Source organism: Malus domestica, chromosome 07 (genome assembly GCF_042453785.1).
Source record: "Malus domestica chromosome 07, GDT2T_hap1".
Classification (NCBI taxonomy): Eukaryota; Viridiplantae; Streptophyta; class Magnoliopsida; order Rosales; family Rosaceae; genus Malus; species Malus domestica.
In genome coordinates this window covers 35,250,848-35,272,145 of record NC_091667.1, presented here as the reverse complement: position 1 = coordinate 35,272,145, position 21,298 = coordinate 35,250,848, and the positions used below count along the sequence as shown (strand labels likewise).

The 21,298-nt window shown below is 37.1% G+C and overlaps 2 protein-coding genes across 9 annotated transcripts; both read right to left on the bottom strand.

Moving 5' to 3' along the window:
- Positions 1 to 14,128: 14,128 nt before the first annotated feature.
- LOC103439876 (protein BOBBER 1-like) lies at positions 14,129 to 16,827 on the bottom strand. Its single transcript, XM_008378508.4, has 6 exons — positions 16,047 to 16,827; positions 15,554 to 15,726; positions 15,312 to 15,360; positions 14,793 to 14,959; positions 14,502 to 14,585; positions 14,129 to 14,396 (listed from the first exon to the last, which is right to left on the bottom strand). The coding sequence occupies exons 1-6, from the start codon at positions 16,600 to 16,602 to the stop codon at positions 14,358 to 14,360; spliced, it is 1,068 nt and encodes a 355-aa protein (XP_008376730.3). The 5' UTR covers positions 16,603 to 16,827; the 3' UTR covers positions 14,129 to 14,357.
- A 508-nt stretch (positions 16,828 to 17,335) lies between these two features.
- LOC103439875 (wax ester synthase/diacylglycerol acyltransferase 11-like) lies at positions 17,336 to 21,236 on the bottom strand. Of its 8 annotated transcripts, none has more exons than XM_070825527.1 (8): positions 21,102 to 21,236; positions 19,896 to 20,923; positions 19,040 to 19,639; positions 18,792 to 18,858; positions 18,461 to 18,573; positions 18,137 to 18,346; positions 17,893 to 18,030; positions 17,336 to 17,814 (listed from the first exon to the last, which is right to left on the bottom strand). In XM_070825527.1, exons 2-8 carry the CDS (start codon positions 20,121 to 20,123, stop codon positions 17,704 to 17,706), a joined length of 1,467 nt encoding a protein of 488 aa, XP_070681628.1. In that variant the 5' UTR covers positions 20,124 to 20,923; positions 21,102 to 21,236; the 3' UTR covers positions 17,336 to 17,703. The 8 variants fall into 8 exon arrangements, with proteins under 8 accessions (XP_070681628.1, XP_008376727.1, XP_070681629.1 ...); XM_008378505.4 differs by having other exon boundaries at positions 17,336 to 17,738; XM_070825528.1 differs by having other exon boundaries at positions 18,461 to 18,570.
- Positions 21,237 to 21,298: the final 62 nt, after the last annotated feature.

Here is a 21,298-nt window from a genome sequence, read left to right as displayed (position 1 = left end):
TTACCGTAAGTCGAGACTTAACTTGTATTGTATGTTTGTAACCTACGTTTTACAATTCGATTCCAAGTCATGCATCTAGCTAGCTACACACAAAGTTACATAAAGCTATAGTGGATTATGTTGGAATTTATTCGTTTATTTAGTAAATTAATAGAGAATTGATTTGATTTTGTATTAGTGTATTTTTGGTATCTACGCACTGAAGTTTCTTAGGTTTATGTCGCTATAAATATACTTTGTAATTTAGTTTGAGATTGAAGGTAGTAAGATTCTTACGAATTTTGTAGTCGTTTCAGCATTCTTGTTTATTTAATAATATTCTTACTTTCGAATTTCGTTGTCCATCGTTTGTTTGTTCATACGTATGTGAATTTTGATTTTCACCTGATTAGTCCCAGTTATTAGCTACAAAATTCAATTGAGTAAATATGTAATGCGAAATGCAACATCACATAAATAAAACAATCCCTCGATGCCTTTCAAAGAATAAAACAATCCTAGTTATTAGCTGTATACCAAGTCATACGTTTCTCTTTCTTTTTTTCCTAATTTAGGTTTGATTTTATTTGCTATGGTTTTACTAGTCTTATGGCACACCAATTTGTAGAATTAGCATTGTTCACATCATCTCAAAGTTTTTGTTTGTGAATGCCTTCGAGTTGTTCTGAAAAGTCATATCAAGAGTGCTTCTACTTTCCTTTTATATTTGCTCATCACACACTTATAAATATTCTTTGCATGTTTAATTATTGGGTAATGTTAGGTAAATCAACTTTTTTTTTATCAAATTTGTAAAGGGGTGTGCTATCCACACACCCCTTGATAATTTTTGTCCATTAATCTTCTTCAATTCGTCTGATCTGACGGCTGAAAATTATCAAGATGTGTGTGAGAAGTAAAATGAGGTGTGTGAATATCACACCCCAGGTGTAAATTATGCGATGTGTCACTAATAGGAAATAATCATGTTAATCAACACTTAAGTAATAATTAAATTATCAACAACCACGTTATATGGTTTAAAAATTTTGGTCTAAATAGTTGATCTCCCACCCTTAATTATTTTTAAGGTAAGATGCATTTTTGGTTATAGTCTTTTGCTTGGATTTCAAATTTGTTCATTGTGTTTTTATTTTTTTGAGAAGGGCTAAGGTGACTCTCTCAAAAGTATGACTCTCTGTCACCTCATGTTTTTAGCACAATATTTTATAATGTTAGCATGAGAATTAACGTTAAATTATGAGGTGACAGAGAATTCATAGAGTGTCACATCCTGGCCTGGGTCCACCATATCCCGGGCCTGTTCCACCACCGTAGCACGATATTGTCCGCTTTGGGCTTACCATTCCCTCACGGTTTTGTTTTTGAGAACTCACGAGCAACTTCCCAATGGGTCACCCATCCTAGGAGTGCTCTGGCCTAATTCTCGCTTAACTTCGGAGTTCTTACGGAACCCGTAGCCAGTAAGCTCCCAAAAGGTCTCGTGCTAGGTAGGGATGAGAATATATATTTAAGGATCACTCCCCTGGGCGATGTGAGATGTTACAATAACATATATATGCAACAATTATCAATTCATATAATGTATGCATGGCATACTTTCTAGTTTTTGATAAAGATTGGTGATTTGAGATATTTGAAGAATTATATGCATATTATGTTATTTTCTGGGAAAGTATACATGTTTTACAACGAGGGGTTAGAAATGTTGTTAAATGAAATATTTTCGAAAAACTTTGTTTTACTGACTCACTCAACTTTGTTTTGCGCCCCTCCAGGTTCAAGATAGCAGAGCTTTGGTGGCCACAAGGAATCCAACGGTGTTCTGACAGAATTCACAAAAGTAGGACTCACCCTCGGGTGTTACATCTTAGTAATTGTATCTTTAAAGCTTCCGAACTATGTAAATGGTTACGTCACTCTCACATGACGGCCAGCATCCCCTCCTTCGGGACGGGGTGTGTCATAGAGAGTCCCACTTTGACAAAACCAAAAATGTCTGCAAAGTGAACAAAGTTGAAATCAAAGAAACAATGACCAAAATTGCAGACATTTTTTGTTTTGTCAAAGTGGGACTCTCCATGTATTCTCTGTCACCTCACAGCTTAACGTCAATTATTGTGCCAACATTATCATACATTGTGCAAAAAATATAAGGTGGTAGAGAGTCCCATTAGCATCTCTCATAAACAAAATGCAGTTGAAATCTGACCTTATACTTTTAATTCAGCAAAATAGAGTTGATTATAAATTTTTCCTATATTTAAAAAGAGAACAATACTATTTGAAAAAACACTACAAAAATCCATGCGCTCAACCATACATTGTTGGATACACATACGATACGATGAGATATACGATACACTTGTAGGTAAAATTATGTGTTCATTGCTCAACCATATGTAAGCTCATCAAAGTCACTATCTGATAGATCGAATATAGTTCATCAAATTTGGATTGACGAAAGTTTGAGTTGAAAGAAAGAGTCACTTCAGCTAATAATAATTATAATAGTAAAGGTGCTCTTGTGATTAGCTAGCTAGTGTCACATAATCGACTAGTTTTTCCTGTAATTATTGACAGTTGATTTAAATAAGTGTGAGGACAGAATATAAATCAACTGTATCTTTGATTCAGCGGTAGTTTATCAGTTGCATGAATAAAAATCGACTAGTTTTTCCCGTAATTATTGGCAGTTGATTTAAATTCTGTAATTATTGACAGTTGATTTAAATAAGTTGATTTAAATAGTGTCATCTACATCTTTGATTCAGCAGTAGTCTATCAGTCAAGGATGTTATCACAATGCGTTGAAAAATAGTGAAAGAGGACAGACAATTCCACGTTTCATGCGTATGATATGAACTGCCCCTTCTATTTAGCTTCATCGCATTTTACTTTTCTAGTGCCATATTAGTCCTAGATTGAACCCGTCATTTATTAGAGTTGAATTTAAAACCTTTTATTTATGAGTAAACTGCCGATTTGCCCCTTGAACTATCACCCAACTTTCGATTTGCCCCCTGAACTTTTTGATTGGAAAATTAAGGACTTAAACTAATTTTTTTGGCCGATTTCCTCCCTACCATTAGTTTTTCTTTGATTTCATCCAAATTAACGTTAACTCTTATCATGTGCAAACCACGTAACTCTCATTTGTGGACAAAAGCGTCATTTCACTAGACATTCAGACAGAAAAACTATAGAATCACACATATTTGCATAGGTTTATATTTTAGAAATCTAAGGTTTTCAATTATTTTAAAGAATGAAGCGACCGAACTACCTACACATGTTGTGCATATACTTCAATTTAACAGAAATTTGGATGGAATGAATGAAAAATTAACAGCAGGGGGCAAATCGGCCAAAAAAATTAGTTTAAGTCCTTAATTTTCCAATTAAAAAGTTCAGGGGGCAAATCGAAAGTTGGGTAATAGTTCAGGGGGCAAATCGGCAGTTTACTCTTTATTTATAGATATAGATGAATATTATTAGATGTAATCAATGTAATATGGTAATTCCATCATATGCCGGCGAGGAGTCTTTGATTCTCTCGCTGAACAAGGTCACTTCATTAGCTTTCTCGGCGAAGTGAGGTGTTACCCAGGTTACTTAGTATTCGGCTCACTGAAAGTCTTTGAACTTCACAAGAAAAGGCATAACCTTGTCTTCAGACTAGCAGAAACCTAGGCTGTGAGTGTTCCGTTCTTCAATCGAAGTTGCTCGGTGTAATTTTGATTTTTTTTTTCTTAAGTTATTCTCAAGCATGATAAATTGAAACAGCATATATGTTTATATACATCCAAGCATAAAATACGTCATCTAATATTGAAGCCAATAGTCTTGGCAGAAAATATATAAATTGTTAGGAAAATGACTTATTAGCTGTAAAACTAAAAGGTTTGAAGATAGATTCTACATGTCCTCCAATTTGATCAAATATTCAAATTCTCTTTCAATATAGAGACTTCGTCCACAATGCAATTTGGAATTCATGGGGAAAAATAATGTTAAAGCGTCAACTGAACTTTAGTCCTTTTCTCAAACTCAAAGAAGCATAACGAATAAGTCTATATATTGCATGAGATCGATGAAAATGCAGAATTAATATTGGAACAAGAAAAGAGACCTCAAAATAAACCATTCTTGTTGCATAATTGTTTTCTGATGGGAAAGAGGAAAATTCTGATTTTTCCTAAATTTATATTGATGATTGTTCCTTTATTTATTTATTTATTAACAAAGTGATACGTCACTTGCATTCACAATCACTTTTACTACAAGAGATGAGACCTTGTGCCTATAACACACATAATATATATATTGTAAGTACACTGATGTATACTACAGGTTTAAGATTGTATGCATCAATGTAAGTTTCTTTCATTTTAGAAAGAGATCAATAATAAGAAAACCCTAAAATATGGAAGGGAAACCTACTTTCGATTACCTATAATTAATAATGACTGAGTAAAAAAGATATTTATGGATATAGTGACATATATATATATATATTATATTTTGTGTCAAATATAGTGACATATATAGTCTTAACATGTAGCTTCTAGTTGTATCTAACTGGAACTGAAGTTTATGTTTTTAAAAGGAAGTGTGAAAGCGAAACCCAAAAAAAATATAGGAATAGGAATAACCCACTATGAAAAGGGATTTCGTTTTCAGACGTATGGTTTAAATAATTGTTAAGTCAAATAGCTTTCAAGTTAATTTGAAAGAAAATTCCATTAGACAAATATGGAGTCGGGCTGTAAAGTTACAGGGAATTTCAACCACAGAATGTACATAAAACCTTAAACTCCTCCGCATTGGGACAAAAAAAGAAAATGTAGAAGGGAAGCCCTCTAGCCATAAACTTACTATAGCTGGCAAGGAACCTCAAAACAAAAGGCTTTAAAGATGCAGAGACTTTGCTAGCTAGCTCATTCTTTTGCATGTCCATGTCAATGGAAATGGATAGATTGCAGGAATTGCTCGCGTCCATTTGGCGCTTTCGGATCAGTACACTTGGCAGCTGAAATTTGGTAGTGGACATTTCAGCAGGCAAAGAATGAAATAATGTCTTGGCTTTGCCAGTTATCATGGGAAATGATTGTATATATGCATGGTTGCTCAGCGCATACATATGGGTCGGCCATGTGCCTATTTCTGTCACGTTTTTCTGTTTCTTGTTATATAGCATAAGTCTATATGAAGCCACAAATTCTGCAGTCTTGAAGTTGACCTAATGAAAGAGAGGTGAAGTGAACTTGATCGTTTTGTATTAGCATCTTTAAGCTACGACTTGTTTTTTTAAGAGACACAAATTATTCCTCTCACAAAACCCTAATGATTTCCCTTTCTCACGAATGAAGAGGTGCTCTTGAGAGTCTACGCTTTGGGAGTTCCATTTTCTGTTTAGATTTAAATCACATGGCTAAATAGCAAGTGGCACAAGCTTTAGATGAATATATAGGTGATCGGAAAAGTTTACTGGTTGTAAATCCTTACATTTCACTTCATCATGCTGCATGCATGTCGCGTGAAAAAAAAAAAAAAAAAAGGTCCTAAAAATTGAGGGATAGTAGTTTATGCGGGCTCTTCTTTTTTTTTTTCATCTACACACAGTTATTTTTTGATTTTCAATTGCATGAATCAAAGAATAATCAAGGAACAAATATAAATGAAAAAAAATATGTGCGAAAATGTTCTAAAATTGAAAGAGGGTTGTAGCGATTTAGAATTTTATAAGTTTTGAGTTGAAAAACATAGTGGTCGAAAATTACAAGTTGAAACGAAAGCGATGGGTGATGATTTTTTTACAACTGCTGGAGAGGATGGCTGGAGGGTTTAACCACAAACCCCAAAAAAAAGACACCAAATGCGGCGAAATCTTGTCATTGCAAATACAAAAATTGAAGACATTAACGGAGGGTTTTGTAAGTTTTGAGTTGAAAAATGTGAATGGTAGAAATTACACGGCGAAGGTGTGAAATATGGAATGAGATGGCACGCTGGGAAGGAGGGTTGGTTAAAAACGCAGCTGGACAGAATTGTCTGGTGGCTATATTGGTTTTTGTTTTCCATCGCCAATTGCAACTGGAATTGCTTTGGTATCAATGGGGTCCTCACTCGCAGGCGCTTTTTGGATTATTTTGGATGTAAACCTGAAGTGATATGTCTGTGTTGTGAGCTTCTGATGAAAGAGAAAAACAGAGGAAGGAATTATATATATCAAGCCAAAATATGTATAATACTGAATATATAAATAATCTCTTTAATTAAATTGTAATCAAATGCTCAAATTGTGATGTGAAAGGCAGTTCACCTGGACTGTTGTACGAGATAATAGCGTATTTTCTTGCTGATCATGACTTTTCTCTTATTTGAAACCCAATTTGGCCATTGATTGGATCTTAAATTGCATATTTCACTTCATGAATATAGTAAGTCTTCAGTATACACAAAGGAAAAGTGTTGCAACTTGGCAGCGTAGTCGTATTATTGGTTTCATTTGGTTTAACAGATATACCCGAACTTTGACATTTGATATGATTGACAATGTCTAAATCAGAAGAACCATTTTAGTTAATCTTTACTCTTAACTACGAATACTCTTAACTACGAAAGGTTTTGCGTAGTAACTTAATATATTTTCATGTGAATATTTCACTCGTACGTATAGTCATATGTGATGACGAAGGTACTCATACTGAGATATGTCTCCGCTAACATTTCTCTATACCACTAGCTAGCTAGTCTAAGAGGTATATATTGATACTAACTTTTCAATTTTATTAAATGTTTACGTCAATGTGCAATATTAGTATTTGGAATTGATCGTAATGCGTTGATACTGCAAGTGATAGGATCGTCGTCCAATACAAGCGAGTCGGTGGAAAAACAAAGTTAGGTGATATGACCTATATATCATATATATGTTTTTTGCTTTGGACATATCATTTCATTTATAATTTTGTTTGGCTTCTACCCGTTGGAAACAAACACTGTTTTCTAATTGCACTCAAAATCAATTAACTTGCAATAAAACGGTTGAATTTTTAATTCTTTATTCACTAATTAATTGAATTCTCTCTTAATTAAGTTTCCTCCCTAAATACCATTGTACAATCAATAATGCTATGAAGACTAAATATATAGACAAAATTTTGAAAACTAAAGGACATGTAAGCAGATTATTTGTTTATTATTTAAGCGTTGATAAACATGCTCATTCCTATTGATGACACATCATTGAATTTACAAATTTTGTCTCAAAATTTAATCTACCTCGCATTACCCTTGTATAATTGTGTCCACGCATACTTTTTGTTAATTTTTGTTCAGCAAGATTAGGTTTTCCAACTACGTACAAAGATTGAGAAGAATGCCTTGGATGGATGCTAGGGCAATGAGAAGGAGGGACAATCCGAACGGGCAAAAGGCCCGGGGAGATGCACTAGTAATGTGACTTTTATTATGTTAAATTAATGATTTTATATTTTGAAAGGTGTGGTACAGGTACTGTCACTTTAAAAAAAACACAACTTACATCGCACGGGTATCTTAACACATATTGTTTTGTGTTAATGTAACAATGACATATGAACAAAAACTTACACATGTCTTTATTTCATTAGCAAGAAACGTCTCTATAACGGTAACTCATGCTATGTAAGTGTTTCTCCACTTTCAGGAATTTTTTTTCTTGCTAATAAAAAATTAAGCTATTATCTTAATTGTCCAGACTCGGAAAATATTCCAAAATAGAGAAATTTTGCATTCCCGCTGATTTGACTCTTCTATTTCCTTGTATGCATTTGTGGTGCTCGATTACTAACATGTCAACCTCATTTGGTTGGGAGGCTACATCCTGCATATATATAATATGTTTTAATTTGTATTTTTGTCTGTTTATACCATATTTAGGATCTCGTATTTAGACCTCGAATAAATAGTCGGAGGACTTAAATGTAATCATGTAATAAAGAAATGGGCAAATATGTAAAAAGGGGAGGAGCCCTTATTCTGTAAAAGGGCCTCCTCACCCTCACAAACTCTAAGTCTCTCCTATCTAGGGCAAAGCTCTCACACTCTCTCCCTCACTTCTCAGAGAAATACAATACAATCACTATGGACGTAGCCCAAACCTTGGGGTGAACCATGATATATTTTGTGTTATTTACATTACTTGCAAATTCACGGCCGGATTTACGTTGTTCCAAGACCTCCGGTTTTGTGCATCAACATTGTCAAAACTGTAAAAGCCTTTCAAATATTGGAAGCTACAACCCCAATATTTTTTATTTTTTTATTTTTTTTGCAACAAGGTTAATTATATCAGAAAGGTAATATATATAGTTTTCGGGAGAGATTCTATATTTCACGTGATGAGCAAAACACTTAGAGATATCTTTTGATTACACCTATAATTTTTCATAATTTTGGAGTATAAGATATTACGAGTATTATAAAGTTTCGGTGAGTTGCAATCAAAATTTTAGAAACTGTACGCGTCGTCAGTTCATATGAATGTGACCAATAATGGGTTTCAATTTAGGGCACAATTCAGAGTACCTCCTCACTTTCAGAAAAGTAGGACCATTCCATGGTGCAGTACACGTTGTCATACTCGAATTATTTGAAGTACAAGTTCCTATATACTGCATATACAGACAACCCTAATAGGGTTTGTGATGATCCACTTGCAGAAGAAGATACTAAAACCTAACAACTAGTGCGCATGCAGTGCAACGCAATGCATCATTCGGCATGCATGCATGCATGCATGTGCTGATGGTATTGTGTGAGACTCTGATGAGTTAATCAAGAAAATTAACTAGTTATTTAGTGAGAAATGGATGCATATTCATGTGTGTGTGTATAAATATTATATTTATATATATATATATATATATATATATATATATATATATATATATATATATATAGTTTTAAACTTTTAACCTAATTCCCTCCCATTGACATGTTGTCCTTTGCCATCGAGAGAGATAAGGTGTCATTTCGCATTATTGAGCCATTTGGAGTTTTATGCCAAGTTATGTGTGTCATTCCATTTGTGGAATATCATCTAACAGCTCGTGTATGAAAATAACTTAAGTTTTTGGAAGAAGAACAAAATGGTTTTTGGACTTGAAGAAAAAAGAAAGAAAGGAAAACTAGCTAAAATAATCATAAATTCAATTCAATTGTTAAAATGAATATTGATCAATTATGACCGATATAGCGATCAAAGATTGACTAGACATCCATCAAATATTGGTGAAAGATTGAAAATTAATCATTTTAGCAACTGAGATTTAAAAAATGATCGTTTTCACCAAGTTTTCAAAAAAAAAAAAGTTTTTCTTTTCTTCTAAATTGTTATCTTATTAAAGAAAATATTTTCTTTGGCCAATTTTGTGACGAAATATACAATTGTTTGAGTCCAACTAGAGCCAGTTTGGACTGCATAAACGAATAATTGATGCAGATTTGTTGGTCATTGCATTTGTGTAACGTTGGGATAAAATGAATGCTCAACATGAATCAGTAGCATTTAATAACAGCCAAGGAGTTTTTTAGCTAATCAGATTACTTTATGTAATTTAGAGTCTTTCTCTTGTGAGATTGTTCAGCCTTTGTTTTCCTAGTTCTATGCATTTGTAGAGTGATGCTAGAGATGGGGTTTTGGGGGTTTCAGGTAGTTGACCCTATATTTAAGTTTTTATTTCTCTTAATTTCATTTCACTTCACTATCGTGCTACATCAGTTGGTCAAAGCGTCAGCTCGATCTAAGGACGACGCTATGCATCTTGAGCATTAAAGGATTCCCCAGCTACGTTCACAAAAATGTATCTGTTAGTTCAATAATTAGGAACACTGAATTGAAAGTCTAAAGGTATACATCCCAACCCTTTTCTAATACCCTACCATTCAAACTAGTCCAAGTGCTAATTAATCCAGAATTAAATCGATCGGCTCTTTGCCTGTGAAACTGTTGGAAGAGTAAGAATGCATCGCTTTCTCATCAAGTTGAATTTTCAACCTAAAGAGTTAAATATGGCAGTAAGCTAAAACACATCCCACTTAAAGAGAGAAGCCTCAACATATCCCAACGCACATAAAACTTAAAAAGAAAAAGGGTTTGGCAGCTAAATCCCCCTTTTCATATTCTTTCAAGGGAAAGAGCCGGTCGAAAACGATTGCCATTAGCCCCACCACACTAGCAAAACAATCAAAAGCTTGTGTTTGCACATGGAATGATAATTAATCAAATGCAAGTGGATTGATAAGTGATTTTATATTATATATTTAACCCTATTCTTAGTATATTTTGGAAGAATTTTGAAACTTTGAATTGTATTTCTAATATAGGACTTTCGACTTCATCTGGAGCAAAACGTTGTCAAATGGATGAATTTTAGAGTAATTCCAGTTGGAGGACGTTCGTGAGTTACTTAGCTTGATCGTATCAAAATTTGGGATGTTTCCACCAAACGGTTATTTTCTGGCAATAAAATAAATGAGCGTGGTGCTGGAAATTGACGTTTCTGGGCTTAAATTGCGTTTTTGGAGCCCAAGATAACCTCGGATGGTTTCATGGCCTTCTGGAGATGTGTTCGGAATGTCCTGATCTTTAAAACAAGCTATCTTGGGCCAGATTTGGAGGAGATCTAAGGCTAAAACGTGGCTGGACAATTACTTGGCAGATTCTCCTAGTTTAATTAGAACTTTATTTTCTAAGCTATTTTATTATTATTTAGTTTCCTAGCTGGAATAAGAGACCTATGTCTTAGGTTTTGTGCGATGGCTTAGCAAATATATTGCTTTGCCGTCTACAGTTTTGGAGGGACGCTTATTATTATTCAACTTCAGAGACAAAGAACTTGGCTAGGGTTCTTGGAGATTTTCTACTTTAAGGTGCTTTCATTCCTTTTATTTTTAATAATATTTTCTGTGATTTCAACTATGAATATGCGTAACTAATTTCTCTTACTAGGGCGAAACCTTGAGCCTTAGCATGAATATGTAATTTTTATTAAATTGCTTATGATTGATTGCATGCACACTTTGAATTATTGATCACTGTTTTAAACTATCTAATTGTCTTGATGACTGGCCATCATTAGGATGTTTAGACAAGTAATTGGATGCAATTCGGTCGGAATATCACCGGAGGATTGAGTATTGCTTCTTGTGATTGATAATTGTAATTTCATCTAAGGCGAATATCACACTCTTAGGGATTGCATGGTTTTTCAAAAGGTTTTCATAGAATTTAATGAGTCTTACATGTTTATATTTTATCTGAATATCACAGACGGATTGCATGATAGATATACGTTCTTGCTTGAATATCACGAGGAGAATATATATTAGGAAAACCTAACCTTCAAAGTGGCATGTGTAGATCATAAGTAATTGGTAGAAATTCGTAGGATTGCTAGGTGATAGTGGAACCCTAATACCTTTATAAATTGGTATTTAAAACTCTTTTCTTCGATTATATTAGTTTTTGTTTAAAATTCATTTTTAATATTACCCAATCTCAAAATCTCTTTTCTCAAGTTTTAAAGTAGTTAATTAGGAATTGTTTTTACATAAATTGTTTAAATAGTCATTGAGGAGAACAACCTTGCATAAGCATCTATACTACGACATCCTTGTATTCTTGCAAGTATTTCACGTGATTTTGCCCTTATTTACATAGGTGGCAAAATCTCTATCAAGAAATTGGAACCCTAATTAACCCAGTTTAGAATTGTAACACGATCTATGATATCATCTTTCGATATTAACAAGGGTACAGGGTAGCAACTAGCAAGGGGTTTAAGTAATGGAGATATTAACTCTTTCGAAAAACACTAACACTTAAATCATGTCAAACCAAGACTGAAAAAGACATTTGCCGTGGTTATAAGAAAAGATGCACAACGCTACAGAGAGGCATGCGCTCTCTGCTATTCAATTGGGGATGTCCAGCACAACAAAGGACACAGAGGACCATGCGAAATGTGATTGCGGTAGCGGGGAACAAACAAAGTCCTCCCGAGTGAGCGAGTCCCTTCTCTCCCTCCCAAACCAAAAAGGGATGAATAGAGTATAAAACAAGGGGGTCCTTTTCTAGGGCCTATAGTGTTACGTGACCTCCCTCCCTTCTTCCCTCCCTCCCTCACAACAGGACAATTTGTGGGGGATCCCACAACCTTTTAATGGAAAGGGACAGCCGACAGTGACCCAAGTGGCATTTAGGGGCACGTGGCAGTTTGTGGTGGCCTCTGATACATTTAAAGTCAAAAGGATGCTCGAGCGTGGGACAAAGTCGAACAATTTCGACACGTTCCTCGCTCGCTTACCTACAACCGCACAATTTATTTGCTTCTCGTTGCATTAAAAAGTTAAAACGCATAATAATTCGAGGTGTCCATAGATAACGCGTAAGCTTGACTCCCTAAACCATCCTTATTAAGATTCTATCATAAAATTAATTGGTAATATAGAGAGTAACTCAAGATCGTATAAGCACATATCAAACCTTGTCCCTCATCAATGTGGTACAACTCTCAACACGCCCCCGCATGTGTGGTGGATTTTCAAGCCTACACATGGACAACAACTAAGTGACGTGGAGCGCGTGTGGCCGTTTGACGTCACACGAGAACAACCCGCTCTGATACCATGATGAAATTGAGGTTCTACCATAAAACCAATTGACAATATAGAAAGTAACTCAAGATCATATAAGCATATAGAAAATATTGTTCCACACCAATGTGGTACAACTCTCAACATTTAATGCCAAATGGCAGAGCGTTGCAGAAAAGATTCCCTCCCTAAACTTTAAGGCATGCACGTCTCAAAGTCTTAAATGCCAAATGGCACAATTAGGTCGGATATCACTGCAAAAAATGCACCAAGTCATGGACTCAGATCCTCTCCTGAGCCGTTGCCAACGGGGCCTAAGGATCAATTGATCCCAGCCCTTCAAATTCATCCTGCGGCAAAAAAGGAGAGAGGGTTGGAAATAGAGAGAAACGGGAAGAGAGAGAGAGAGAGAGGTGGAAGAAGATAAGCGAAAGCTGAGATCTTTGGGTGTGGGAATAGCCTTGTGAGAGAGATCTTCGTTGACGGGATTGGGAGTTGGAGCATGCAAATCCGGCCATGCGGGTTTGACTAAATTATCCGGCGAATTATGGTGGGTTTCCGGTGATGAGAGATGGGATTAGAGTCCTGTGTGTAGCTGATTTGTTAGGGGAGCGGGAATTGTAGGGAAGGCAAAAAAAATTGCCTTGGGTTGCATGAAAAAAATTTGAAAGCTGCTTGGCCATTCTTGGCCGCATGATGAATTTGAAGGGCTGGGATCAATTGAACCCTAGGCCCCATTGGCAACAGCTTAGGAGAGGATCTGAGTCCCCAAGTCACAAGACATGCATACGACGAAGAGACAATTAAGTGAACACTGTTGTAATAATATTAAGCAACCACAATCATGTGAGAACTTACAATTCGGATTGAAATACAGCCGCAAAAGACCCTCTATCACAATGGTAATAAAAATGTGAAGTCTTTGCTTCACGACATGAATTTAAATCTTGTCGATATTAATCTAACATCTAATAAAATAAAATATATCGTTTAACAAAAATAAAAAACATACAACCGCAAAACGACATCACATCCTACAACATAAGCCACTTTTGACCTACAAACCTTTCGCAAATAGCCTTTTTTTTTTTTTTTTTTTTATAAACTAAATGATATTGTCTACACTAAAAGGTGGAGGAATGAGCTAAGCCTTGTAATGATCTCGCAATAATATGATTCAAATTCGCATTTGACGAAAATAAAACATAAAACCTCTTATTTACAAGTAAAAAAATACCATTAATGGTGTTTCAAATTACCTCCAATAGGATGGACCCAAAAGAGTATTTAGCCTCATTGTTTGTGGTTGGGACCCAAAATGCACCTGAAAGGCCTTATTTCTGGGCAAGAGATGCAAACAAGAAAAAGGCAGAGGGCAACTGCACAGGTAGCCCAGACTCTCTTGTTGCCAAAACAATGTTAAGAAATCGCCTCAAGCAACCAATCAAACTCGAAAGATAAAATGTGCAGGGAAGCCAAGAAGTTATGCTAATCAAACTATTATCCAGAAATGAACCAAATCCCACAATATTAACAGCGTTCGAGCCAGTTTAGACACCCTAAACACCCGTAAAAAGATCACACACCGATGACATCAATTTGTTTTCTAAAACAACATTAAGCAGTAGCTGAACGAAAAAGTTCTTTTTCCTCTCTCTCTGCTAATCAAACTCAAAAGTTATTAGTCTGTCTGCGAACTGAACAACTCAGATTTACTGTATCTTGGCCCTTGAGAAGTCCATCTCCGGATGCTGCAACAGAACGATATATAAACAGTGTAAGCAAATTTGCATACCAGTTGCAAAAGGGAACCTTCTTGATTGAATGAGTAGCGTAGACGAGCCTCAAGAAATTACCTCGGACATGAACTTCTTTAAGATTTCCTGTTTTTGCATCTCCTCGCTAGTGGGGAGCCCCATCTGCTTCTGTCTCTGGTCAAACTGTAAAATCAAAACATACACCTCTTAGTAACCATGAAGAAACAAAACGTACAAATAGGCAGCAACGTGAACATGAATGGTGAACATATAAACTCATGGTGGACCAAACAGCAAGTAAAATGCCTTTCACAGATGCTCATCGGTTAATAACTACCAGCAGCGAAAAACAAAATGCAGAGAGAAAAAAAGCAGAAGTGGGAGAATTACCATCATCTTTTCAACAGTCTGGCGTGTTTCAGAATCCAGGTCAGACAGTTTGCTGGGCTCAGGCTCAACCTTTTGAGTGTCGATCTCAGGATCACCTTTCACCAGACTTTTCCACCACTCCATTTGATTGTGCTTGGTCAGTAGAATTGAGACGGCACTCTGGTCCTCTGGAATTAGCATGGATATTATGCATTCAAATAGCTCATGTGCTCAAAAACCCATGGATTACAATTAGGAAAATCAGAGAAACATGATACACGCATTTAAAAGACACTACGTCCTAAAAAACCAAGTGTAGAAATCGAGTGAAACTCATAACCACGGAACCCTGCAAAGCAATCCGACGTGTTTAAAATTTGTTTTAAGAGTAAAGAGCAGGGCACCATGTGATCAATTCACCAAGTACTTATGACTCTAATTTCTATTTAGAAAAGTGAAACATTTTTCAATGCTGTGTTATACTCCATTGTACATAAGCAAAATGATAAGTAATAAGTTGAACTGTGTTAATTGACATACCTATGCTCCAGTAACAATCATCAGGCTTGATAGCTTGAAAAAGTTCACCCTGCAAGTATTAGGGCTTACATTAGTCGATGGAAATATAACCTAAACGGAATATACCAGATAATCATCCGTTGTCTCAAATTAGTCAGATGAACAACCATCTTCCTACTAAATCTAATTGTTTTTTTTTTTTTAGGAATCTGTTTCATAGACATTAATTTAGAAAGTCAATAACCATCCAAAAGAAGACTTACATCGACGATCGGAGGCTGCCCCTTCAGTCCAAACTTCAGATGATTCTTTTTGATCTCACACACAACGAACCTAGATTTAGTTCCAGTCGGCACGGGAATAACAACATTAACCTCCTGTAGGCTCTGCGTCCACGAGTATTTCTCCAAATCCAGTCCATTCCCTTTGTTCGGAACTGTTCAAATCGCTTGGTGTTACATAGGAAAAACAAGAATTTACACACATCCAAAACACTGGTATCCCAACAGGCATTGGCGAACAATCATATCAAATTGGTTGAAAGATTCAAACTTTTTATGTTTCACAGAACAAAGACACATTATTCCATTCAAAGCAAGGATAAGACTGCGAACGATAGACGTCCCTGAAACTAGCTTGGGGTCGCCCCTTTTAATTTATGTATAAAAGAATTAAAATTTCAGATATATCAATACTAAACCCTAAAAGAAAGTGGAACTCTAATCAAATTTAAAGCAAAGAAAAAAGATTTGGTACCTCTCAAGCTACTCTCCTCCTCTTTCTTACCCTCCTCCACAGTTTCCTCCTTTTTAACTTCCGCCTTCGGCTCCTCGCTCGACTTCTTCTCCGCCTCCGCCTTCTTCTTCCTCTCTTCCTCCGCCTGCCTCCTCTTCTTCCTCTCCTCCTCCTCCTTCTTCCTCTCCTTCTCCCTCAAGGCGCGCGCGATCGATGCGACCTCCCTCTCCGCCGTCTCCTTCTTGAAGAAATCGCTCTCCTGAGCAAGAAATTCCAACACCTTCTCCACTAACCCTAGAGGGTTCGAGCGATCCAACTTCGCGGTAAAGGTCGCCGCTTTCGACGACGACGACGACGACGCCGCCGCCGCCGCCTGCGAAGGCTTCGTCTCGGGCGAGCTCTGTTCCTCCTGGATGTCGGAGATTATCGCCATGGATTCGATAAAAGTTTGGGAATTTGAGCGGAGTCTTTCGATTTCGAGGGTCGGGTGCGTGTAGGGTTTAAGCTTTTGCGTTTTGGGAGGACGATGGAGTGAGAGTGTATATATACTGCGTGCTACAGTCGGTGAGATGAGCATTCCAGAAGGTCGTGGTCTACACTAAGTCCAACTTCTATTGGGAACCGATGTGATTAGACGATAATGCCCCTGACGAATTTATTTGATCCGAGTCCAAAAACCATTGTTTTGGGCTCTGGAACCGTGGGTCGGAGCAGGTCTTAGCGGTTCTGGGCGCGTTCGGGCCGGGACCTATGTGTTTGATTTTGAAACACAAAACCGAGCAGGGTGGGGCGGCTCCAAATTTCTGAATACAACCATTCAATTCTTAGACTCAGTAACTCTCCTTCCTCTCAATCTCTCTCTCCCAAACTGACTGACTTTTGCTCTCACCCTTCTTGATTCCAACATTCATTTTTCTATTACCCGGCCCAACCCGTCCGATTTTATTTTCAAACGGGTCTGGTCCATTCAATTTTGGCCCGGTCTGGTCCATGCCCATCCCTAGTATCTAATGTTGACACAACACATCCCATGAATTTTAACAGATTTATTATATTTGGCTTTAATATGACCCGAGTACAATTCATAATGAAAAGAAAGCACAAGTATTAATGAAAGACTTAATAATAGAAAACATTTCTAACTCCGTTTGGTAGAAAAAATTTAGAACTCTTTATGAATCATAGAAGCGTTTTTTGAAAAGCATTTTGTGGATACTTCTTTTAGAAGCATTTTTTAAAAATCGCTTGTAAGTGCTTCTTACAGAAGCAGTCCAAAATCCTGTAATGTTTAGGTAAGAAGAGGTAATATGTAAAGGGAAGAAATTCAGGTTTCATTTCACTGTGTAATGGTTTTACATGTAACAGATCAAAGCTCTCCCTTTACTACATCCAGCCAAAGCATGCAACAAAAGGAGATGAACATTTTCGAGCAACTGGAATGTTACAGTGACGGTATTCTAAGCAAATCAACGATTCTCCCCAACACGAGAATGGCTGCTCCAATGAACTAACTAAAAAAAGACAAACTGCACGCCACCTTTCGCGCTAGACAACGTCCACGGCGAGCCCTCTTTCCATGACAGCGTGACTAATGAGTTTAAGCGATTCCTCTAAATCGTCCAACAACTTCTCAGGATCAGGTATTACATTCGGATCAACAGTTAAGCAAACTGTCATTTCATCCGCGTAGCTTTGCCAATGCATATGCAATGCCTGCAGCATAATGAGCAACACTGAACATAAACAAATCCGAAACGGAACCAGTTGTTTGTGGTTTTTTCCCCTTCGACTGCAGTTAAATTGGTGGATTTCGGAGGCAAGTTCGTGGTCAAGGAGAATTATGTGCATGAATTATAAGAGAACTTACGTGAGGATGCCCGTAAACGTGAGGAGACATGAAAGTTATTTGATGGCCGTAAAAACTAATTTCTTCCTGGGGACCAACCAAGTTTGAGAAGGAGAATGTAGAATGAGAAATAATTCTGTGTGCTAAAACTCCTGCTGCCTGCGCGCGCACATACACATATATATGGACATTCTTAGAAACTATTCTGGTTTTTGCTCTTTCGAATCGAAAATATGTTAGATGAAATGGAGGGAATTATTGGTACCTTAGCTCCTATTATTTTGATTAAGAGATTGGCAGTCAGGTATGTGAAGAAAGCTTCGAGGGAGTGTTTTTTCCGATCAATGACAGCTTTGGCTCCGCGAACATAATCCAACGGGTCATCTTGTAGAGCAATGGTGAAGGGGATAAGGATATAACCTATACAATTACCCCACCTGACCTTGGACTTCTTAGCCATCATATCAGCCAGATCCTGTTATGCAATTAACATTAGAAACAAAACAGTATATGTGAGCTAGGCCAACCAAGCATCTTTCGTGGCGAAAAACTTCCTGAACAACTGCTGAATGGTATATATGCTAATCACCTGGATCCCAACAGTTGGTCTTAAATTAACGAGAATGTTAGCTCTGACGTGCATATTTTTCGGAAGATTGCTCCCTTCCTGCTTTGTTCCGACATCTTTCACATTTTGGCCTGCTAAACAGAATAATGTTACTATGAAATCTTTATGTGTGAGTTTAGAACTTCTCTAAACATTTCGAAGACGCTTCACAATTGAAAACAACGGAAACTTAGCAACAAAAAACGAAGAAAAGTGTTATTGACTCAATTAACAGAACAATGTTACTGGTATTATCTGCTCAAAAACTCAACTAACAAGACAATGTTAATGATTCAATTCCAAGGAAACTCACCGTATCTGCGATTCAAATAGCACGAGAGACCCGCTTGTGTCACTCCCAAGACAACATCATTGACAGTCTGGTTAATGTTCCAATGTCAGAAAAAAACTAAATGTAACACTACATACTTTCAAAAGAAAAAAAAAAATGTATCAATGAAACTAATACACTGCTTCAATTTTTAGTTTTTAGAAGCTTTTCCGAAACAAGCGTGCGTGCACGCATGCCTATACGCATTATTCATGAACTTATCAACATACCGTGCCCATCGCATTCTTCACTTGCTTTATGTGATTCATACTGACAGTCCGATGCAAGAAGCGTTTGGTGGTTAGATGAACATCAGATGAACCTTTGATAGGAGTTTCTGTGTCGTTCAAAAATAGAAGTGTTGCTATAAACAACATTATATCGACCAAAGTGTTCGCTATCAGTGTGATACCATACCAAATAGCCAAGATGAAACGCCAGAACCAGCCCAGATCACTTGAGGAATCCGCCCGTTTCTGGGTGGGAACACTAGGCAGTGCATTTGGGTCGGATGTTTTTCTAGTACATGCTAGCAAAAGGGACATGAGAGATGCGCCATCTCCCATAGAGTGGTGCATCCGGATCACTGCAAGCCCTTCTGCGTTCGAGGTTTTGACGTTGAGGAGATGTACCTCCCACAACGGCTTGGAAAGGTCAAGAGGTGATGCAGTAAGGTTGGAAATGTAGTTTTCTACAAATTCCTCCGGATGTTCTATTTTTGAATTCAAGGTTGGAACAAAAACATGGTCTTCTTGATTTACCGAAACTTGAATCCATCTCTTCTTTCCGCCTCTGTCATCCTTATACAAGAGAAAACTGTAAATCATCAACTGTATATAGCATTATTCGCATGCTGCAGCTGAGGGGGAAGTTAAAACAATCAAGTACTTACAAATGGAACACAACCGTGGCGTTATCCCAGACCAAATCAAACAATGTCACACAGTTTAAACACGTGAAAGTGCTTGATTAGGTTAGAATACTGCCACAATGACGTCCCACTTGTTCGCGAGTCCTCTCCTAAAGTAATTTTCGTATGCAGAAAGGAAAAAACAAGCAGTACGGAATGGAAATGTTTGATTTTACCAGCCTGCAAGAGAAGCGAGGATGATTGTGCAAGACTTTCAAACCATTTTTGACAATGTTTGAATCGATCCTCGTCTTGAATCCCATGATAATAACGATGTAACAGTTGAACCGCGGGGAATGGAACAAGCGTGACGCCGGACTTAGAATCAGACGATGGTGATCTTCTTTTGTGCTTGACTCCTCATGAGTGCTGCAGGTAGCTTCCATAGTTGCCTCTGGCTCCATATCCTTGTGTCTGTTCTCTCACTATTCCACAAGCCTTGGTGTTTTTTTGTGAAACAATCTTCTGCTACTTGTACTCATGTGGCTTTAACCATGCAATCAGCACCTCATGAGGTACGTAGGCACTGTGCAGATCTGAAATTTTCTACAAATGCAAGGTTGTAGTCAAACGAGAAAAACGTATTTTGATCCCATCTGACCTACTCGATTTCAGCTGGAGTGAGAGTCGTCCTAGTCAGGCATTACTACCGAAATTTCCCTCGTGCCCAGATGGGGAAAACAATTCTGAATCTGTTCGTTGAAGCGACGCTGCAAATTTGTGGTCCTGAAAACCTGAAGTGGAAATTCTTACCTTCTCTTGTACCTGGTCTCGTCATGATCAAGAGCAGCAAACTCTGGTAAAACCGTAAAAGTCACATTTTTTCTTACAAAGACGTAAAGAACTTTGCATGGCTTGTATTCGGCAGAGACTGACGTCATGAGCACTAACTACCTTGCTTTCTTATTCGAAAATCTCCCGAACTCTATCAAGCATGGAATTCCCTTCGTGAAATTGGAAAAAATATTTTAAGTTGTTTAGTGCACCACGTCATCCGTCTGATTATATACACGAAAATCAAGACTCCTCTCACACAACCCTCTTCCCGTCTCACCGGCGGTAAGAGTCTGTGTGTGGGGGGTCGGATGAGTGACGTGATCATCTGTCCGACCAAAGAATATTTCACGAAATAAGGCCTGATATCTGTACTGGGACAAAACACTTCAAACTCCAAGCTTTTTGGATAAAAACCAACAGACAGTTCCTGCATATTTGGATCCAAACTCACAAAAATTACGGAGTTTGCTAAGACGAAGCTAAAAACTTATCAAATTGAATTAATTTCTGGTCGATTTTTATACTTATTTGAAGCCATGAAAATTTGAAGGATGAAAATTTTGAAAGGAAAAAACACGAGGACTAGAAATCTAAGAACATAATACCTTTGACCTCCGAACTCCCCAATCTGATGAAACTCCAATTCGTCTGGTTGTCTGACAAAGGGGACAAATTTGAAATATGGAAGTCGTCCCACCGCCTGCGCGTTTCACGCTCAAAAATACAGCTGTCAGTTTTGCTTATCAAAAATACTTGGCTCAGGGAAACTTGATTGTCAAAATCTTTAACTATGCCTGTTACT